We start from the raw sequence: 22,762 nt of genomic DNA, 5'->3' as shown, positions 1-22,762 counted from the left end.
ATATCAAGATTTCTTCGAATTCATTTATCAGGGTGATATTTCTATAAATGTGTCCATATTTCTATAAATGTGTCCAAGTCCAAAAGTTTGGAATTTTATGAACCCATTTTATCTGACTAGTCATAACCTACTATGTATTTGTGTTGTCTCTGTAGAAATGTGTTATAAATCATAAATAGTTGTGTATTTTGTCACCAAGTAAGAAAATGCATCCATGTTGAGTGTGTGTTTTGGATTTGTAATGTAGCTTTAACAAATTTTCAGTCATATCGTTATGATGCCTGCAGTGTGACAGTTTATAGTGATATCTAGCAATGGGACATCGTGCCACAGACATGAAGCATGATGTCCGACCCAGTCACATTATCCTGACACCAGGCCGCAGTCCTAACTCTAACCTCTTAATGCTGAGCTTCTAGTGAGGCAGCTGTTTGTACCATTTTTATAAGTCTTTAGTATGACTTGGCTGGGGTTTGAATCCGCATATGAGATGGATGCTCTAACCACTAAGTCAACAGCACGGTGCCTCCACGTAATGAGATTTTATAAAAACATGGTTGGAAAAGTGCTTGTTTGATTGAAAATCAATCCAAAAAATAATGGACAATAAATCAAATGATAACCCAGATGTTCATGATGAGGGTAGCGGTACTAAATTTGATGATTCCAATTATAAAAATGATTTAAATAATGGATAAGAATCATCTAAAGCTGACCAAAATGATGACATGTAGCTTCATGCACTGTTCAACAGCAATTCTGAGAATGAAATGGATTTAGAGGGCTTAAAAAGGAATGGGTCAGGGATGATATTTCACCTTGGTTGCAAGCACAACTGATAGAAGTTTAAGAATGTGGTATTAAGTTTTGCTAACCACTGTAATTTACTATAGCTTTTGAACTAATAGTTCTAGAAATGTAAAATCTGCCAAAATACTGGAAATTTAATTATTCTGGTTTTATTTAATAATATTAGCAGCAGGTCATTCATCTGTATGGTTTTCTAATGTTTCTTTCTTTTTAAGTCTTTTAAGTCATATTTCAAAATGCAGTTGTGAACATTTACATTGCTAAATTATAACAAAACATGTATTACTGTGTTGAAAAATGTATTACCTTTCAGAGATATATATCTCCATATACTGCAATAAGACGATAACAATATTACATTTTAACATTGTGATGGTCATCATAATTTCTGCTGCTCTTCTTGTGCAATGCTTCATTTGCTAGAAAACTTAGCTCTTATTAATTGGTTACTGAGTTTATAACCAATCCTCTGTACAAGTATCAGCTGATCTTGAAAAATCTCTGGTAGACTCAATTTGACAATAGGCCAGAGATTTGTTTATTGCATGTTTAAGGAAATAATTACCATTATCATATGTGAAGATAGATGGTATTGCATTGCAACGCACTGAACTTTTTTGAATCGGTTTTAGTAATTCTTAATGATAAAGCTGGCTTACTTTCTGAAAAGCCTCTGTTAAAATTGCAGTAGGATAGCCTCTTCTTTCATAAAATTTAACTAAATTGGAGACATCTTTTTTTAAGTCCGATTGTTGAGAACAGATCCGTCTAATACTTATATTTTACTAAATGGACCGGATATATTGCAGTGGTATGGATGGTAGGAATTGTAGTGTAGATAACAATGTTTATCTGTAGGTTTAAATCAAATTACATCAAGGTTCTCTCTGGTATTTATATACGTCGTAAGTTCAGGCTGAGTTGTGTATGATGAAGCAGCAAGCTGATGTTTATTAGCTTTTTCGTGCTCTTTATTTCATAGGCGCCCAATAGCTAAATCATGTTACACAACTTGCAAAACGTAGTTTTCACCTTTACTAGATGGTTTCACAAATCTAAACAAGACGGCACAATTGTCCTTCTAGTTGTTTTTTTCTGGTCTTTCCTGGGGAAAATTCTGAATATTCTGCTTTCCTATTCAACATGATTAGAAGCTGAATATTATGAAAATGAGATACAGTGACAGCGGTAACTGTTTCCGAAATCCAATATGGCAGATAAAGACAGGCATTGTAGCCTCGATTTCGAATGAACCAATCATATTGTAGAACTGTATTCCTATATACATGCGATACATTTCTATCAGAATGGAACCGAGTGCCCGTTCTAAACTGAAAATTGCAGGGAATTTTTTAAATATTTAAAAAAAATAAAATAGAAAACGTATTTTTTTTTAAAAAAACGTACACCCATATTCAGGTCCAAAATACGGGACAAATATGGAAAAAAAAACGGGACAGTTGGCAGCTATGGGTCACAACATAAAACACCTGGATGTCTCCAATGTTAAGGCAAGAATGACAATTATTTCTCAAAACATCAACAATAAATCTAGCTACAATGCAGAACAGATTTCCTGATGTGGGTCAATCCTTTGTAAAAACCTGAGTTTGTAACAACTGCTACATGTTATTTGTTACATACTCTGAGTTGGACTTGATTCCACATCATGAATCTTACAATGAGATAGAATAAAAAATAATAAGAAAAGGTTGTTTACTACAAACTATCACTGGTTCTGAATCAAGGTCAGGAATTAGGTCAGTATTAGACACAATTTTTCTATGAAGTTGTTGACATCAAAAATTTAAAAAATCATTCTAAACTGTAATGGAATAACAAAATTTTAAACAAACAAACAAACAATTACATTAAATTAAATCAAATAAACATAACACTTGTGTTCTTTTTGCAAAAAACTAGCATCTAGGAACATGATTTTGTCCATAGAATATTTTATTGTAAACTTAATAGTTTTATGGTAACTGTTACAGTATGAGTGGAATTAATTTTATTCCATCTCAGAACTGATCCATATCAAAAAAACATTAATAAACCTTAGATAATTGAAAGGTTTATAAGGTGCTGATTTTTGCATTCTCTGTTCAAATTCACTCATAAAAATATTGGCATACAATGGGGCCACTTTAGTTCCCATTGCAGTTCCACCAATTTGTAGATAATGGGTGTCATCGAAAGTAAAGTTGTTGCAATGCAATACCAATTTTAATAAAGCTAAAATACAATGGTTAGAGAGACAATAATTCAGTTTATTTAAAGTGATTAGAGAGTTGATAATTTGGTTTATTTAAATCTAGAGTTCTAGCTATCGAAGTTAAACGTTAATGATGTGGTATATTAGTGTAGAGAGAGGTGACATCCATTGTGACCAAGAAGAATTCATCAGGTAAACTGTGAATCGCTTGAACTTTACTGATAAAGTCGGTTGTGTCCTTGATATAGGAAGGTATTGATTTCATGAACAGTTCACCTATGAGGTTACTAACATTTTCCGCTGGTGAATTGTTCCACTGACAATTGGTCTTTCAGAGATTTTTCCTGTAATAAGGCATATATGTATTTTTAGGAGGGAGATGAAACCTCCAAGCACTGTTTTTGTCACTGATGAGGTTAAGAAAAATCTTAACATCTAATTCATATCTGATGATGACCATAATAGATACAAAGTTTCACAGCAAATCCATCAAACTGCAGGAACAGTAACTTAACAATATTCACAAAGTTTCATAAAATCAATAAAAAATTGCAGGGTTCTTCTAATGAGACAATGTCATACACTGCATTAAGCACAAGAGAAAAGAGGCAATAACTCTAACAAAAATATTGCACATGTATAGCAATTTATGTACATGAACATCTTCAGTTCATTACCATACCATTCACCAAGTTTCATGGCAATCCATCAAAAATTGCATGGCTAGTTACACTAAAGAGACCATAGCATGCAGTGCTACCAGACAAAGACCATTAACTCTAACAAAAACTGCATGGCTAGTTATGCTATAGAGATCATGTCATGCACTGCTACCAGACAAAGACCATTAACTCTAACAAAAACTGCATGGCTAGTTATGCTATAGAGATCATGTCATGCACTGCTACCAGACAAAGACCATTAACTCTAACAAAAACTGCATGGCTAGTTATGCTATAGAGATCATGTCATGCAATGCTACCAGACAAAGACCATTAACTCTAACAAAAACTGCATGGCTAGTTATGCTAAAGAGATCATGTCATGCACTGCTACCAGACAACGACCATTAACTCTAACAAGAACTGCATGGCTAGTTATGCCAAAGAGACCATGGCATGCACTGCTACCATACAAAGACCATTAACTCTAACAAAAACTGCAAAGTGATTTGGTGACATGCGCATCATTAGATGATGCTTATGATAATTAGCAAGTTCATGCAAAAAACTGAGACAAATTTTGCAAACAAGATTGTGTGCCAGTTGCAAGGACAGACAGACAGATGGACACAAGACAGGATAATAAACATTCTTTTCAGATAACTGTTAAATGACTATAAAACAATTCCCATGCTCTGAAGTGTTAGAGAAGAAAGTGAAATATGATCAGATGGGAATCACAACTTCAGCCATATTTTCAAACAATATATAATTCTACTCTTAAGAAGAAGCTAAAATCAGGAATTGATTCATAAAGTTGATTGTATTGCTATCAATAAGGCTCATGTATATGCTGTGAGAGACTTATTTGTGGTCAATGTGATATGAAATGTTTCAAAAAATGAACACGTAAGTGGTATGGACAATTTGTTAACATGCTAATTCAAATAAATTTGCTTCATCTCAGTTGCTAGATTTTGGTCTGAAGAAACTGTCTATGGCCCTCTGTTTTCTTAAATCCTTGGGATCATCCTTTGGTTTTAGTTTCTTGGAAACCTAAAAAAGATAATACAAATATTCTCACCTGTAATGGCATTAAGATGACGAAAGATTGTATCCTGGTAAATCAGGGTATATACTTTAATCATACAGTAATACTGTACTATAGTTTAATCTGAAAACAGCAATTAATGCAGTTGATGCCATTGCTACAAAGGTGATACTTATGTCTCCCCATTTATAGGTGTTACGTTAATATGATCCTTTAATTCTTGCTACAAATTATCCCAGAGTAAATAAATGAATTCTAATATAATTTATTATCAGCTGTAAAGTCAGTAAATTTACCTTTACTGGGCTAAAGAATTTACGATTTACTAATTAGCATAAGATGAGTCCAGCTGCAATCAACATTGACTCTGATCTGCTGCCACATAATACTCTAGCAGATCAGAGTATATGTTGTTTGTTCTACTGGTTACTATTAATCAACTGCACAGACCCTGATCGATTGGCATATTATGTGACTGAAGATCTGAGTATGTGCAGTTTGCATTAGGACTGGACTGATAAGTAAGAACATACAGCATGCTGCTTCTCTAATCTAAACAAACATGAATTTTTTCAGTCATCTTGCCATATTGGCAAAATATTTTATGCTTGTGATAATTGTGTGATTTGCATTTATGTTAGGTGTGTGTAGATTCTATCTGATATGAACAAACTTTAGCAAAAAGTTTGAATCTTTCTGCTGCTAGCATCAATGGTCTGAAAAATAACACCCATGTCCCACTATGCTAACACAGGTGTGCCAATCAGCATGTTTTATATGAGTAAAAGAAATGTATCACTATGCTTACACATGTATGACAACTAACAAGCTTTATATGACTATACCAGAATAGAGAACAGAAAAGAATTACCTTTGGCCTTTGATCCATCACGCCTTCAAAGGCTTTGAAAACCTGTTGTTAAAAGAACAGAATGCATTTACAAGATCATAACAACAATGAAAATGTGGGCTGCCAGCATGCAAAACAAAGGACTCTACTGGCTGTTAACCTGGTGTGGCATAAGGCAAGGTATAACAAATTCAGAAACTTCAAAATCAGGAAAAGAACTTTCAGCTTAAATAAATTTATTCACGGAAAAAAAGAAAAATAATATAAAGTATATTATGGAGGTACACATTTTTTTAAAGGTCCATTATTTATAATTGTATGTGTAACATTATATTATAATGATTGTATATCACTAGCAAAAGCAAACTTGGTGGAATAAAGAGATTATATGAGTGAATGCGTTTGGACTGCATAGGGAAAATTACTAATTACAGAAATAGGGCTTATAAATCCCTTGTGTGTTCAAGCTCCAAATGTTAAAGCTGAAGCATATATAGGTGCGATGTCAGCATGCTCAACAGCCCTACCCACACACCTCTAATTGGTAATGTGCTCTTTAAGGTGTAGCATAGCAAAGTGCCTTAAGAAAACCACCAAACAAATATGGGCAATGGTGAGTCCCTGCAAGTACTTGTCTGAAAAATTAGCCTGCAAAGCTATATTGGTATGTTGTTGGTTTGAGCTGATGACTGATCTCGCCTATTAATAACACTGTAATTACTGCAGACAGAGTTATCTGCCCAAAACATCAGAGGACATATTGACTACTTTTAGTCACTTACCTGTATTTCTCATGGCTTATGGGCTACAACCAGCTGATGACCACCATGTGATGAATATCTTGTCATGTGATTATTATCATGAGTCAGTGGTATGCCAAATTAAGAAAAATGGAACAATTGAGAGACAGTGGTTGGAGTAAATAAGGACTAAATGGAAAATTAGTCCAGCCATTTTGTTGAGATATTTATCATGTGACTCACATGACACATTCAGTGTAAGCTGAAGTCATATGAATAAATAATCTCAACTGATACATAATGACTGCAATATTTTATGAATAGGCAAAATCAGACCCTAAATGACCAACAAGCCAAATACAGGCTTCAAGGCTAATTTATTGGACAATGCAAGTGTCTACAGAAAGAACTGACCAATGAACATACATTGTATTAAGCGAATGCTCTTTTAGTACATCACATACTGGCATGAAAGAAAATGTTGAACCTTTTTCATGGCTGTGGACACAGCAGCCTCCATAAATTTCTCCTTAGTGACCCAGCGGGTGGTAGGTGATGTGGTGTCCTCAACAATTTCCTGTTCCACATCAGAATCATCAATGATGACTGCATGCACCACATAGGTCTGGTGGATGTGGGAGAAAATGTGTACCACCTGCTTGGCAGAAAAAACATGTGAAATTACCCATTATGATGTAGAGTCTACATGGACCAGCATTACCTGTTTTCTAAAGCAAATGGTGAACTAAGAATGTTGACAAAACAAGGATAAATCAATAGTAGTAACCTTTACGCATAAAGAACAAGTCAGTGAAAAACAGTGGCAATAATATTTTAGAAAGTTTTACACTCTCCATTCCTTATTGTTTGTCAAAAGTTTATTCTCTGTAAGTAATGTTTGTCCATGCTGGTACATATGTAAAACTAAAGATCTAAAACAAGATTTCTATAATCAGTTGTTTCATAAATAATCAAATCTGGGCTTTGAAGTTTGTTTGTTTGTTTTCTTCTTGTTTTTTTCTTCTTCTTCTATTTACTTGGTATCATTGTAATGCTTAACTTTCTGAAGGCCATTCAATTAATATTGGTATGGGGTTGGGAAAGTATTTACTTGGTATCACTGTAACGCTTAACTTTCTGAAGGCTATTCAGTTAATATTGGTATGGGGTTGGGAAGGCTATTCAGTTAATATTGGTATGGGGTTGGGAAGGCTATTCAATTAATATTGGTATGGGGTTGGGAAGGATCACTAATGAATATTTTTGGAGATGCTGCCAAGATTTTATCTAATACAGGTAGCTCCCCCATTATCATAAAAAATGCTGGGGGAGTAGAAGAAAAAAGATTGGGGAGAAGGAAATAACCATAGTTCAATAATTACATAATGCTTCAATATCCATCTTACTTTCTTTATGCTCCACTTGGTTAGAACCCTATTGAAATCAAAATCTTTAAAAGATGTTGCCTCTGTTTGTACAAGCATTCATCTGTTGTTTCTGAGGTAACCTGTTCCTTACCAGTAAATGAACAGTGTTCTTTGCTGAGAACCCACTTTTACATTCTGCTGCCTGAAAGGGGCATAAACAAAGCTAGCTTAGGCAGCTGGAACAGGCTGGGATATTGTTATTAATGGTTATTATGTAAAAATGTCCACAGCTCACAGGTATTGTCTTTTGGATGCTTATGCTCCAAAATAAGATTTTCACTAAAAGTTCTACCAAAGTTTCACTTTCCTGAATCAGTGCTTTGCTGACTACTATGCCTGATTTGTTATCTGTTCCATGATGCTGTATTACGGTTTTAAGTCCATCAATGCTAAAGTCTGAATTTTCAGACAAAGGTATTCTGATCAAATAAATACCTTTACTTCCTAATATCATTTTTCGATTCTTATTTATCTTAACTCTAATAGGGATTTATAGCATTGTAGCACAACATCCCAAACAGCAACAAGTGCTACAATATCTCTATCAGTGTTACTTATGTTACAACAAGTGCTACAATACCACTATTAGTGTTACTTATGTTGCAATAAGTGCTACAATACCACTATCAGTGTTACTTATGTTGCAACAAGTGCTACAATACCAATAGCAGTGTTACTTATGTTACAACAAGTGCTTCAATACCACTAGCAGTGTTACTTATGTTGCAACAAGTGCTTCAATACCACAATCAGTGTTACTTATCTTACAAGTACTACAATACCACTAGCAGTGTTACTTATGTTGCAATAAGTGCTACAACACCACTAGCAGTGTTACTTATGTTGCAATAAGTGCTACAATACCACTAGCAGTGTTACTTATGTTGCAATAAGTGCTACAATACCACTAGCAGTGTTACTTATGTTGCAACAAGTGCTACAATACCACTAGCAGTGTTACTTATGTTACAACAAGTGCTACAATACCACTAGCAGTGTTACTTATGTTGCAACAAGTGCTACAATACCACTAGCAGTGTTACTTATGTTGCAACAAGTGCTACAATACCACTAGCAGTGTTACTTATGTTGCAACAAGTGCTACAATATCTCTATCAATGTTACTTATGTCACAACAAGCACTTTAAAGGTCAATGGTTCAACGAAAACTGTATACTGTGAAGAGTACATTTTCATGAGGGACTTTAAATTTGTTGGAGTTTCCTTGCATTGTTGCTCCCCCAGTGTGTGCATGCGTACAAATTTTGTGCAATTCATGCAACTGCAGGCCCTGACAGCATTTCTGTATTTTGTACATGAAGGGAAGTTTCAGAATGTGATATCCTCATTTAAATTGTTTTTGTTTTTTTTTGGTGGGGGGTAATTCATGTGTTTCAGAATACTCCACCACCAACCTCCTTTATTTCTGTAAAACCTTAAAACACTAATCTCTCTTTCAAAGCTTAGTGACCCTAGCAACAAAGCCTCTCAGTGACTGTGATCCTGTATCCCATTAAACTGATTATATTTATTTTGTTTGTAGCTACTTGACTTATTTCACTTGACTTCAACTGACAATTATTTAGAAACATATTTAACATGGTTTCACATCATTAAATACCTTATTTCTTTGTGCATTATTATCACTCAACCATGTCTAAACATACTTCAGTATAAAGATAATCTCACTTATAATGTAGGTCATTTTTATGTCCATCATTGACAATCAGAAGGAGAAGCAGTGTATGTTGATGTTCTTCATGAACAACACTATGGTTAACTTCTGAGCCATTATGAATCATACCCCAACCTCTACCTCCAAAAGTATTTTATTGGCACAATTACATCTGAGCTGAATACTGTTTAATTCGTTAACAACTTTCAAAAATTTCAAACAATAACTTGCTTTGCACATAAATGTAACATGAGTGTGATGCCAACTCTTGTACAAGTAAACATCAGTACATGTATATTGCATATACCATGCAAGATACCTACTGCTGTGATGGTTACAATAACAGACAAAAACCAGTGACAGAGTTATTTGATTCATCAAAATGTCCTCTGAGTTTAGAATTTTTAAAAATCATTTTCTTATTCTATGCCAACACAATCCGTATAACAGAGGCTTAAATTTGATTTATTTTAAAATTTACATTTAGGTAGTATTCAAAATTTTAGGGCTTTGATTACATATAAAAAAAAAAGAGACAATGCAAACATTATTTGTGTGTGTGATTTGAATTTTTTAACATAGCTTTAAAAAAAATTCAGTCATATAGCTTCGATGTCTGCAGTGTGGCAGTTAAATAGTGATGCCTAGCACTGGGGCATCATGTCACAGACATGTAGCATGATGTCCCATACCAGTCACATTATCTTGACTCAAGGCTGACCAGTCCTAACACTAACCTCTTAATGCTGAGTGCCAAGCGAGGTAGCTGTTAGCACCATTTCTGTTAAGTCTTTGGTATGACTCGGCCAGGGATTTAACCCATGACCTACAGCATCCGAGGCAGATGCTCTAACCACACGGCCACTGGAGCAGTATGCATACATTACGATGATGATCATTATTATTATTACAGAAGACAAATAACCATTAACATATGCAGACATAATCTAAGTAAAAATAAAAACAAGCAAACACTTAAAAGTTACAAGAACATTTTCACTTCTAAAATTCAGAAATTTAAGCAATTTTGAAATCAACACATTATTTTACTACTACTACTATCATGAAATGGAAGCCGACAATGGCCTATAATTTACGCATATGAACTCTTGTAACCATATTTGACAAGAAAATGTATGCATGTTAACTCTTGTACCCAAGAATGACAAGATAATGTATGCATGTAAACTCCTGTAACCAAAAATGACAAGATAATATATGAATGTAAACTCCTGTAACCAAAAATGACAATGTATGCCTGTGAACTCTTGCACCCAAGAATGACAAGATAATGTATGCATGTAAACACCTGTAACCAAAAATGACAAGATAATGTATGAATGTAAACTCCTGTAACCAAAAATGACAAGATAATGTATGCCTGTGAACTCTTGTACCCAAAAATGACAAGATAATGTATGCATGTAAACCCCTGTACCCAAGAATGACAAGATAATGTATGCCTGTGAACTCTTGTACCCAAGAATGACAAGATAATGTATGCCTGTGAACTCTTGTACCCAAGAATGACAAGATATTGTATGCATGTAAACTCCTGTACCCAAGAATGACAAGATATTGTATGCATGTAAACTCTTGTACCATGTCTGATACGATGATGTATGCATACAAAATCTTGTACCCATGTCTGACAAGAAAATGTATGCATGTAAACTCTTATACCCATGTCTGACAAGATAATGTATCCATGTAAAATCTTGTACCCATGTCTGACATGATAATGTACCCATGTCTTGTACCCATATCTGATCTATTCTTACCTCTCCAACTTGTATTCTGTTTTGTGAGCTGGAAAGTGTCAGGCCATATTTCCTAATTATCTCTCCTAGTTCAGCACTAGCATCCTCAGACTCGAGCAGAAGGCTTGGAAACTCCCACATTCCTGCTAATAGGCCTGTGGGGTAAATAAAGTCCTTAAAGAAAAGACACACATAGTTTGATATTGATGTAGCTATGTTTAATAGACTGCATATGCATGCATGTATGCATGTATGTATGCATGTACAGTCAAACCTGTCCTAAGGGTCACTTGTATTCAGCAGTCATCTGTTCACAGTGGCCATTCTAATTTCTCCCCTCGCAAATTTCCTATATAAATTCTCTGTATTTAATGGTCACCTGATTTCAGTGGTCAGGTGTTTCCTACCCAAATAAATGGTTTCACCCCGCCTTAAGAGGTCACTGGAGCATAGCAACAATGACCATTCCAAGTGTGTAAATTAAACACTTCCTTTGCTTGATAAGTAAGTTACTGCAGAGATAAAGGCATATGATATGAAACAATGTTTTAAGTGTTTCATATCTAGATTGTACTTCCCATACTCCAATCACATTGTCAACTCATAGGTGTCAACATGATGGCTTCAAAAGCAAGGCAGTTTTAATCATTTCTGGACAGGATTGAAGCAATTCATTTTCTGGATAGTAGGAAAAGCAGTTGTGTTATCACAACAGAAATGGAATTCACCTTTTGTGGCATTGTAACAGGAATTGTTAATCTTCACCCATTTACCTGTGAACTAAAGCTATCTTAAAGTCTGAAGAAAACACATTCGTCTTTGAGAAAAGATACAAGTTACACCCCATTTCATTAGGGTCAGGGGTCGTTCAATATTCAAAATGTTTCTGTGAAAGCAGGTGAAGTTTTCGTTCATGGGTCACACTGAATCGCAATATACAGCTTCTTTTGATTTTCTGTTCAGCACAGGTGTCTCACATAAGCCGACTGTCTTTTGATCTTGACGAGTTGAGCAACAGACTAAATCAGATATTTGTTTACAGCGTAAACAAACTAAGATGGGTCAATATTTTTAAGTTGGTGATGATTTAATTTCTAGGATGGATTAAAGTTAGCAGGATACTGTAATTATATGTGGAACATAAATTTGAAAGAGAACAACATACACGTGCATAAAAAAATCCTGCTAATATAATAATAATAATCACAATATTTGGTAGATGGTATTTGTACATGTTTTGCCTTTTCCCCACAAGTTATCACTACTGACAGGTATGCATGCATGTATCTGGACTTACCTGTACATTAGTTAAATGCTGGGTGTATGGTGACAATTAAAAGCATACTACAAATTGACAAATTGCAAAAAAAAATGAAATTTACAATAAACTCTTCCAAATAAATGTAAATAAGTAGTCCTTCAAGATGAATGGCAAAGATCTTAAAATGGTTGTAAATAATATAATGGTTGAAAATTCCTAAACTCTTCAGAAGAAACTACTCCAAATAAAAGCAAACATTTTCTTTTACAAGACAAGATAAAAGCTAAAAAGATGACAAAGTTCTGCAAAAAGTATTTAAAATAAAACTGGTTAAAAGGGTGAAGTCCTTAAAATGAAGGTTCAAAATTTGTTATTTAGAGAGTCAAAGATTTTTTTCTGGCAAAATATCGTCACTAAGATGCTTCAGAGAGTTGCATGCATTTGTGACAGAATAGTTATAACTTTTTCCTGCTATACAGCAGATGAATAGTTGTTGTAGTAGGGTTTAATGCCATTTTTCAGCACACAATAGGCTATACATGGCAGCCAGTATTAATGGTGGAGGAAGAACCCGGAAAGAACCACCGACCCATGAGAAGCCACTGGCAAGCTTTCTCACATACCCACGTTGGCCAAATCTGAGACTCGAACCCACGCAAACAGAGGTGAGATGGCAGTGATCGTAATGGAGAGCGCTTTAGACCACTCTGGGTCCCTCAGATGAATAGTAGAGACCGCAGTAAAGTGCACACCTCATCATTTTGTTATTTTGTTGTCTGCAAAAAGGAACAACTCCACTTCTTGGTATTGAAGTAAATATAAACAGCACATTGCTGAGAATAAAAAGGAACTACCTCCCCCTTTCTGTGTTTAAGAACACGGCTATTTTAATGTCACATTTACAGCAAATTCAGTCATTATTACCATATAAGCAAAACTGTTCAAGATAATACATTTTTGCAGACGTACAATTTGAGAAAATGTCAGTTTAATTTTTTGCAATTTAATGGCAAAAAGTGATAAACTCCCCGAATTTCTGCAAGGCTGTATTTTTCAAAAAATTTCTGATCAATCCCAAAATTGTGAAAAAAAAACCACAATAATTTTTTCCTTTATATGCTATTTGTCAGAATCAATTAATTACCTTTCTTTGGTCTCTGTACTACAAAATACTTGGTAGAATTATCTGAACACCTTCTGCAGAGGATACACACAGCTGTTCGTTCCTCCCTTGCCTCCTTCTTTCTGCCTTTTCTAGGATAATTCGTAACTCCTAAACTAACAAACAGAGAAAGTAAAATCAATACCATTAAATTCTAAGAATTTGAACTAAGTCATATGAGATATATTTTGGTTAGTATTTTCCACTTCAATGTAACCTTCATTGACCCAATCTGCCTAAAAGTATAAACCATTTTGGGGGCAATAAAGGCATTTAAAATGCATTGTTCTATTCACAGCCAGGGGTTTCTTGTCCACTCTCACATAATTTAAAAAAAGAATCATTCAATTCTTGCACATTAAAAAAAGAAATCATCAAAATGTAGTTTTCTGTAGGGGTAAAACTAATTTTAATGATGTAATAATGTTGCTATTGCATAGCTGTTACTTTTTCAGGCCGAAAATACCACGACCATATGATGAAGAATTTGACCTCTCATATGGGTGAATCAGAAGATTCCAGAAAGCCAGACTGTCCTGAGAAACCCTGTACTGTTGAAAGAAGTCTGCGTGGGTCACACTCTGGGCAATGATGATTGAGCCTGGTGAAAAGACTCCTTCTCTTTGGTGGGCTAACAAGTGAAGATAAAAAGAGGAGAAATTAGTGTCAGAGTGCCAAAATGTCGCTTTTATCATGTTCATCAAAGACTATTGAGTTAGAAAGGGTCATGAGCTGCGATGGCTTGAACTTTATGTGCTTTAATTTTCATGAAAGACAGGTCGCTACCAGAAAGAAACAAGTAAGCTCTCCTGATAGTTAATGCAATCCACCTAGAACGGGGAAGCTGAACCTTTAATGGGGTGGAAAAGATGCTTAATGCTTATCCTTCTCCCTTCAGAGGCTGCCAGATAAAATCGTTATGACACAACTGGACATAACCCGTTAGAGGCTGCCAGATAATAACATTATGACACAACTGGACATAACCCTTTAGAGGTTGCCAGATATAAAGGTTATGACACAACTGGACATAATCCTTTAGAGGCTGCCAGATAAAAATATTATGACACAAATGGACATAACAGAGGCTGCCAGATAAAAACATTATGACACAACTGGACATAACAGTCGATCATGACAGTTCCCATTACAGATATGGCTTTGACTGGGGTCTCAATCAGGGGTGGAGCAAACTATGGAAGCTGTTTTTTGTTTAAAAAATTTCTGGTTGACAAAGTAAGGAAACTGATTCAAAATTCCCACTGAACTGATACAGAACTGCTCTAGCTCCTTGTCTTGCAGACACTAAGGCAGGCAAGAAGACCATTAAAGGATAAGGTTTCTGAAGGAAGCTTCACCCAAAGGCTCATAAGGGGGTTTATTAGGAGACCAAAAGACACAAAAAGATTCCATTTAGGCATTAGCGAGTGAGACACTGGTCTGTGCAGCTCAATATACCTTATGAGGTCTACTATATGGGAATTTGTTCCAATAGCAGGGCCTTTTGAAAATTTGACTCATTAGCCTTTAATAGTAGAAACCTAGCACTGTTTCTCTACAAAAAGGATGAGAAGAAAATCAGCCGCTGCACTCACAGAGGGACAGCTAGGATTGACGCCTTTTTCTGGAATACCAAAAGATTATCCATTTGTCATCTTAGATACAGATTATTCCATGGATTGAATGATGCACTTGGCAACTTTGATCAAACATTTCTTGGTGGAGAGATCATCTGAGATGAGTCAAGGGAGAATCTGTGGGCTGCGAAGTTGGTATTGGGATGGTCCAACAGCAGACTTATCAGATCGTTGAACTACAGAGGGGCAATTAAACTAAGCTGAGTAGGTGAATATCTGACTTTGTGTAGCACTTGTGGGATCATCCTGAAGGGTGGGAAGGCATAAATGAACAGATGATCCCATTTCAGGCTGAAAGCATCCACTACCCAGGCACTCTGGTTGGGGACTGGGGAATATAAAAGAGTGCTTGTTGTTTGGCTTGGTGCAAAATAAGTCCACAAGGCAGGTCCCCAAACTTGGAATAAAGAGTCTGCCATGGACTGGAGAAGTGACCATCCTGTGAGAACTATCTTCCCATTTACTGACAGACTGCCAAACTATTCTTTTTGCTTGGAATGATGCAAAAACAGACAGTATGTACTTCTGAAGCAGCCCAGAGAGGGCGGTTCCAAACCTCTGTGCACGGTGAAGGTGCATGTGTGCCTCCTTGTCTCCTGAAATATGCCACCACCACTGTGCTGCTGGGGAAGACCTCTTATTTTGTCAATGCAGTCCTATAGATTTAAGAATACTGCCCTATTTCTAAATTGTTGATGTGGAGGTAAATTCTTCCCAGGACCAAGAACTATGAACAATCGGTTTATCTGGCTCAAGATGGCTCACTACCTGAATCTGACACCTCTGTGAACAGGTAGGACTGGGCTTGGGGATGGGATTGGGTGGGGGTTGTTGTTGTTGTTGTTGTTGTTGTTGTGGGGTTTAACGCCATTTTTCAGCACACGATAGGCTATACATGGCGGCCAGTATTAATGGTGGAGCAAGAACCCGGGAAAGCCCTGGAAAGAACCACCGACCCTCGAGAAGCTACTGGCAAGCTTTCTCACATACCCACATTGGCTGAATCTTAGACTCGAACCGCTGCAGACAGAGGTGAGATGGCAGTGATCCGTAATGAAGAGCGCTTTAGACCACTCGGCCAATCGGGGCCTGGGTGGGGGAATTTGTCAACCAAATCAGATGATGCTGGAAATCATGACCCAAAGAAATCTAACCTTTCGAGGGGTGTGGAATCCACACCACCAAAAGGAGAAACTGTAGAGCACACAAGTGCAATCTGCCTAGGAGAACCAGGACTACTGTGGAGTCCAAGGTCCCGAACAGAGAGAGAAAAAGATGAGCTGTCAATATGGTCTTTGTTCTACCCTCCTCCAGCTGGGCAAGGATTTCGTCTACTGTCCCGATGAATATGGACTAATCCTACGTTCATGAGGAAATTCATCGCCACATAGACAAAATATTGCGAAGAAGTGAGCTCAGATATCTCTAGATTTTACAAATCTAGTCTATGGTCACTAGAAGGCCACTGTCGATCAACAATCATCAATGTAATGAAGAACTGGGATGCCTAAAGATGCTGCAACTACTCCCATGACCCTGGCAAAACATCTTGGATTGAAGGCTAGACTAATGGCAGAGCTCAAAATTGGAAGGCCTACACATATAAGCAAAACCTTAGCTACTTCATGTTGAAAAAAGGGATGTGAAGGTAAACATCCTGCAGACTGATGAAGATGGCCCAATTCCTTTCCTGGGAACCAGGAAAATCTGGAAGTTGAAGGCTGGAGATTGGTCATTTAATACCCTCTTTATTGCACCCTTCCAAAGAAGGGAGTGAACCTCTTCCTTGAAGTGCATCACGTTTAACTATCTGAAGAATATGGGGAACTTTATTAGAGGACTGAGTTCCCAAAACCAAAGCTGGTAACAATCTTTTATGAAAGAAAGGACCCAGCAATTTACCCTTACAGCAGAGTCACTAGGGCTGTCCACCCCTGTCCTTAAGAATGGAGGAAGAGCCAGTGAACTTCCTCCCCAGGCCTACAACATGCCTTTTAAGAGCCAACCTCCAGAGATGGGTCTGTTGATTTGGTTGAGGCTGCACAGCTTTAAATAATTTAGCCTATGGACCCCACAGGTGGTCACGATGATTTCACTTCTTCGAAGAGCCAGGAGCAGATGCAAGGGACCATTGTTTTGGTTCTTCAAATCCTAAGTAGCACGTGAAAAAAAAATACATTCTCGGTGAACACTTACTAAACTGTTATAAACTTTTTATGACTGCTGTTATTATTTTGCATATGCATATTTTTTCTGATTTTTCCAACACAAAATTAAATAAAAGTAAATAAAGACTTCATGATTCAAGGGGCCGGTTTGAGTTACCCAGGAGGCCAGGTTGTATTACAATGTATAGTATTACACAGTGCAAATCACGCCTAGCATCAATTTAATCCTTGTCTATTCCCAAACATATTAGAGGCAGATTTTTCTTTATTCATTTTTTCAACCAAATCGCATTCTTCCAGATAGCACTTCAGCTATTCATTGATCCACATGCTCACGAGTTAATCTTTTTCAATGATTTATAAACAATGCTACAAATTGAGGAAATATTAATGAAAAGGTACAGACGTTCAATTGTGCAAGGCACAATTAGCATAACTGTTACATGTTCATGAAAGAATGGTAATAATAGAGGCTAAAATTCTGATATAGATCAACTAAGATCATCATCAATCTATTTTACTTTTGTGTTTTGGCTGAACAAAATCATAATTTTCCACAAAGGAAAGATGGATGTTTCGGCATCTTCTTTGTTTATAATTAGCAGATTTGTCTTTTGTTTTCTGACATCATTATAGGCCAGTCAATCAATAAAACCCTGAAACTGGCTTGGGTTGGGAGGAAATTTTGACCAGCAACTAAGTCAGTACTTTGATGTGTAATTGCCTTTCAGTTCATAATATTAGCACAATTACCTAAGGTTTGTAAAATGGGGTGAAAGGTCGCTTACATCACAGCAAACAGAGATTTGATCATTGGTGCAAACATTAGTACATATCAGTATACAGGAAAGTCAAGTGACAATGTACTAAATTAAAATATATTACTATAAGCAATATTATTCAAGAGGGAAATAACAAGTTTGGATATTGCTAACAAACTTCTATTTCTTCCAGAAGGATGAACTTTTGACACCCATCCAGGAATCTTTTGCGTTGTAGCTAGTTTTATAGCTGATGATATAAGAATTTTATTAGTTGTGCCTTAACACTTGACATGTCAAGCTGTTTTATGTTGTGTCCAGTTTGGACTGTTTTTTTAAATTTATTTTCTTCAAATTATTGAAACTCAAATGATTCTTTTCGCTGGAAATATATAAGTACTCTGATAATTCTTGGACAAAGACATTCCTTGGAAATTATAGAGAATTCAAAAACTGGAATAATATTTTCTGTGATTCAACAAGACACTGTTGACACATCAGTACAATGCTGACTACTACATATATCATTGCCTTCCATCTTGGATTCCATTGGGATTTGAACTCTGATTCATTTAGAACTTTTTATTGATAGGACTTGTTTTGTTTAATTCATGAATTATTTTTGGACTTAATTCACAATACTTTAAGCTTTTATCACTTATTTTTCACTTCGAATTTTAGGTACATATTTATTTGTTAAATTTTACAAAGCCTGTTATCTTCACGCTTTTCTGTTACCTTTAAGAGCATAGACTCATAACATTACAAAGATATTTTCTCTGACAAACTTTGACAATTATCAATCATTGCAGCTTGTATGCGGTGCAGGAATACAAATCTGCTGATATTATTTAATATCATTCCCAATAAATATTATATATTTGCATTTTTGGGGAAATTTAAAATTAAATGTTTGAAAAAAAATCATTTAAATTTTTAAAATAAAAATTAATTTTGTACTTTTATTTCATTCTTATATTTTCAAAGTCAATATGCATAACATATTACAATTTCATGTGTCTATCATTAATAATAAAGATTTTATACCAATTTAAACTTGAATCAATACTATACTAACAGGACCCAGAACACAATTAATTGTACTATATATTCTCTATATTTGTTTCCCAGTACTGTACTTTCCACTGCATGACAATCAATTCAAATCATATGTTAATCTAAAATACCTTCAAAGACCACTTCACGGTGAAGTTATTTTCAAAGGTTCACCAGCATTTTTTTGAGGCTGGACTGTAAACAAACCAGCATGCAATGGAACACAGATTTCACTTCCAGATCATCACCAAGACTTATTACTCACTGTGCACTGTCGCCGAAACACACAGAGACAACCACACCATAAGCTCATATTCTAAAGAATAAACAATGCCTTTAAATCCCTACCAAGAACACATAAATCTAACTCTTGTATCACCACCAAAAGAAGACAGAACAAAATGTTCTAAAAATAGACTGGGACTACATTCGTGGGTACTGAACCAGAACTATTAATTGTGATCCGATTCCAATTGTGAGCATTGAATCAAACCCTATTGTTGTTCCTTGCTGTCATATTGGTATAATAATGTAATGAGAAAGGTATTTATAATTTCAATGCAAAATAAAAATGTAATAACCAGTGCACTGATGTAAAAAGTCTAATGCAATAACGCATAAACAAAACAATAATCGAGTCAAAAGGGAGAGGTAGTGTTACAGCATCCCGTGAATGCTCATTTATTGCCATCGTCCAATCGAGTTAAATATGAATCTGAATTAGGCAGAAACAATAAGAAAACAGAAAATTAAATAAATGTCTTGACTTTTCAAACAGATTTATACCATTTCTATGTAATAATCATAAATGCCAACCCCGAGAGAGTTATACGAGTAACTTTTGCTAATGCAAGTTGGCTGAATGAAAGCATTTAGAGCTTACCCCATGCATCTTGTGATGTCGTCTCAGACCTATGGGTTGGCTTATACATGGGTCATGCACATTTTAGTGTTTATACCTATTCAGTTGGGGGGGGGGGCAACTTATACATGAACAGGTTTCTATGTGAGTACTTGTATATACAGTAAATACTCAAAATAAATTGGTATTATTATAGCTTCACCCCTCATTCTTTGTGTGTGTGCGGTTGGGGGATGCATTGATAACCACACTAAATGTATCCATCAGAAATGAATAAAACATAGCTAATTTTACCCCAACATTGGCTTTAGCTGATCAAATTTGATATATTCAACAAGTTTGGCTATACAATAAGGTCTATTAAGCTCCTTCTATGTATAATTTAAAATGTGACAAATCAAGTTCAGCTTATGAACACTGCTCATTTCTGTTGGATAGGTCAATTGTAAATATTCCAAGTAAAAAATATCCCTTAAAGCTGCAAAAAGTATTATAAGGGTATCGAAAACTACACGACTCTGAATGCTTGAATGAATACAACAATGTAAATAACAGAGATTCATTAAATTTCCATGCATGTTTGAAAAGAAAACAGGCATTTAGTTGTTAGGATACTCTTTTTAATTCAGGAATAGATAAAGGATCAATACTACAGTCATTATTTCATACAAGATATTCTGCTACTTCATAATTTTCAAGGAATGCTGTGCCAGATTCTGCATGAACACAGTACTGAGGATTAACACTTTCGCACAGTGATAGTAAGTACATTATGGGTATAGTGTTTCATTGTAAAAGTTATCACAAGTCTTTGAACAGCAGTGATCTGTTAATCATTGGGTTGAGATTTTCTATATTTAGGATATTTCTGTTACAGATTTAATATATATGCAGCTGATCTCACTACATCTTTACCAAATATACAAGCAGTGTTTTCAACTTCCTTACCAAATATATAAGCAGATGATCTCACTACATCCTTACCAAATATGTAAGCAGATGATCTCACTACCTCCTTACCAAATATACAACCAGCAGAGTTTGCAACTTCCTTACCAAATATATAAGCAGATGATCTCACTACATCCTTACCAAATATGTAAGCAGATGATCTCACTACCTCCTTACCAAATATACAAGCAGCAGAGTTTGCAACTTCCTTACCAAATATATAAGCAGATGATCTCACTACCTCCTTACCAAATATACAACCAGCAGAGTTTGCAACTTCCTTACCAAATATATAAGCAGATGATCTCACTACATCCTTACCAAATATGTAAGCAGATGATCTCACTACCTCCTTACCAAATATACAAGCAGCAGAGTTTGCAACTTCCTTACCAAATATATAAGCAGATGATCTCACTACATCCTTACCAAATATGTAAGCAGATGATCTCACTACCTCCTTACCAAATATACAAGCAGCAGAGTTTGTAACTTCCTTACCAAATATATAAGCAGATGATCTGACTACCTCCTTACCAAATATACAAGCAGCAGAGTTTGCAACTTCCTTACCAAATATATAAGCAGCAGAGTTTGCTACCTTCTTACGAAATATATGAGCAAAAATGTAGTAATGGTTGAGGGAACGCTTTAAAAAATCCATGAATAAAACCTTTTTCACCAAAATTTATGAAAGATAAGTTTATAACGTGAAATCTTTGAAATGGCAATTATGCCAGTTGCCTGAAATAATAATAATAATAATAATAATAATAATAATAATAAAGAAGACAATAATGATTCATAATGCATGCCATTTGTTCAAGAATCAAGTTGAACCTGCATTCAGCAGTCACCTGTTTACAAAGGCCAGTTAGTCCTTTTCCCCATGTGCAACAGCTTAGGACACATTTGACTGCACATCATTTAGAATTACTAAGGTTCAATATGAACACTAGCAGGCAATAAGTGCATTTTTACATTCATTACAAACAGCATTAGTAGAAAACACAAAACATCTGCAATTAAATTATAAAATTTCTTTTGATGTATAACTTTTGTTAGTATCAAAATGGCAATGACAAATCTATAAATCCATCTTACCAAGAAAAGCACATTTTATGACCAGCAGTGATCACTGAGTGGATTTATTTATTTCAATATGCAATGTAATTACAATGAGCTCAGACTGTTTGGATTTGGTAGAGCTGTATTTAATTACTCTGAATTCATCTAAGACATTTTGGATTATAACACTAATACAGCAAGACAACTGGCACATCAGCACAACATAGTGAACTTAATTTGGATTACCACTGGAACTCATTTGGATTACTCAACACTTTTGGACTTCTGATAGAACTTTTAGGACTATTTAGTATTTCATTCATCATACTGTAAGTTGTGTTTAATATTTCTTTCTTTTTTAAGGATATAAATCATTTTGAATTTTACAAAACTTTCTGGTTTTCAATCTTTTAGTTTAAGAAAACAGAAATGTAAGTCCAATCAATCCATCAAGTCTTGAGAGAGGAACTTACCTCAGAATAAATGTTATTCTGCAAAACTCAATTTTCTTTAAGCCACAATGATCCTGACCTCTGAACTTTTGACCCCCAAATAAATAGATTGAATCCATACTTTAAGTGCAAGCCACAAACTGCAGTTTAAGTTGCAAATTTCTTCTTTCAGTTGCAAAGTATGTAGTAGTGTT

General features: G+C 35.4%; 1 protein-coding gene across 3 annotated transcripts in view; it reads right to left on the bottom strand.

Moving 5' to 3' along the window:
* Window positions 1-1,092: 1,092 nt before the first annotated feature.
* Window positions 1,093-22,762, bottom strand: part of LOC149806847 (adenine DNA glycosylase-like) — a 68,857-nt gene continuing 47,187 nt past the window's right edge. For all 3 annotated transcript variants that reach the window (XM_089958619.1, XM_089958622.1, XM_089958631.1), the window contains 5 exons: window positions 13,596-13,729; window positions 11,212-11,345; window positions 6,816-6,983; window positions 5,610-5,651; window positions 1,093-4,743 (listed from right to left, as the gene is read on the bottom strand). In XM_089958619.1, coding sequence (XP_089814745.1) covers window positions 4,651-4,743; window positions 5,610-5,651; window positions 6,816-6,983; window positions 11,212-11,345; window positions 13,596-13,729 — 571 coding nt within the window. In that variant the 3' untranslated portion in view covers window positions 1,093-4,650. The remainder of the gene's footprint in view (window positions 4,744-5,609; window positions 5,652-6,815; window positions 6,984-11,211; window positions 11,346-13,595; window positions 13,730-22,762) is intronic.

The sequence above is a fragment of the Sinohyriopsis cumingii genome, chromosome 1 (genome assembly GCF_028554795.1).
Source record: "Sinohyriopsis cumingii isolate HCF-2022 chromosome 1, ASM2855479v2, whole genome shotgun sequence".
Classification (NCBI taxonomy): Eukaryota; Metazoa; Mollusca; class Bivalvia; order Unionida; family Unionidae; genus Sinohyriopsis; species Sinohyriopsis cumingii.
This window is presented reverse-complemented; position numbering and strand designations above follow the sequence as displayed.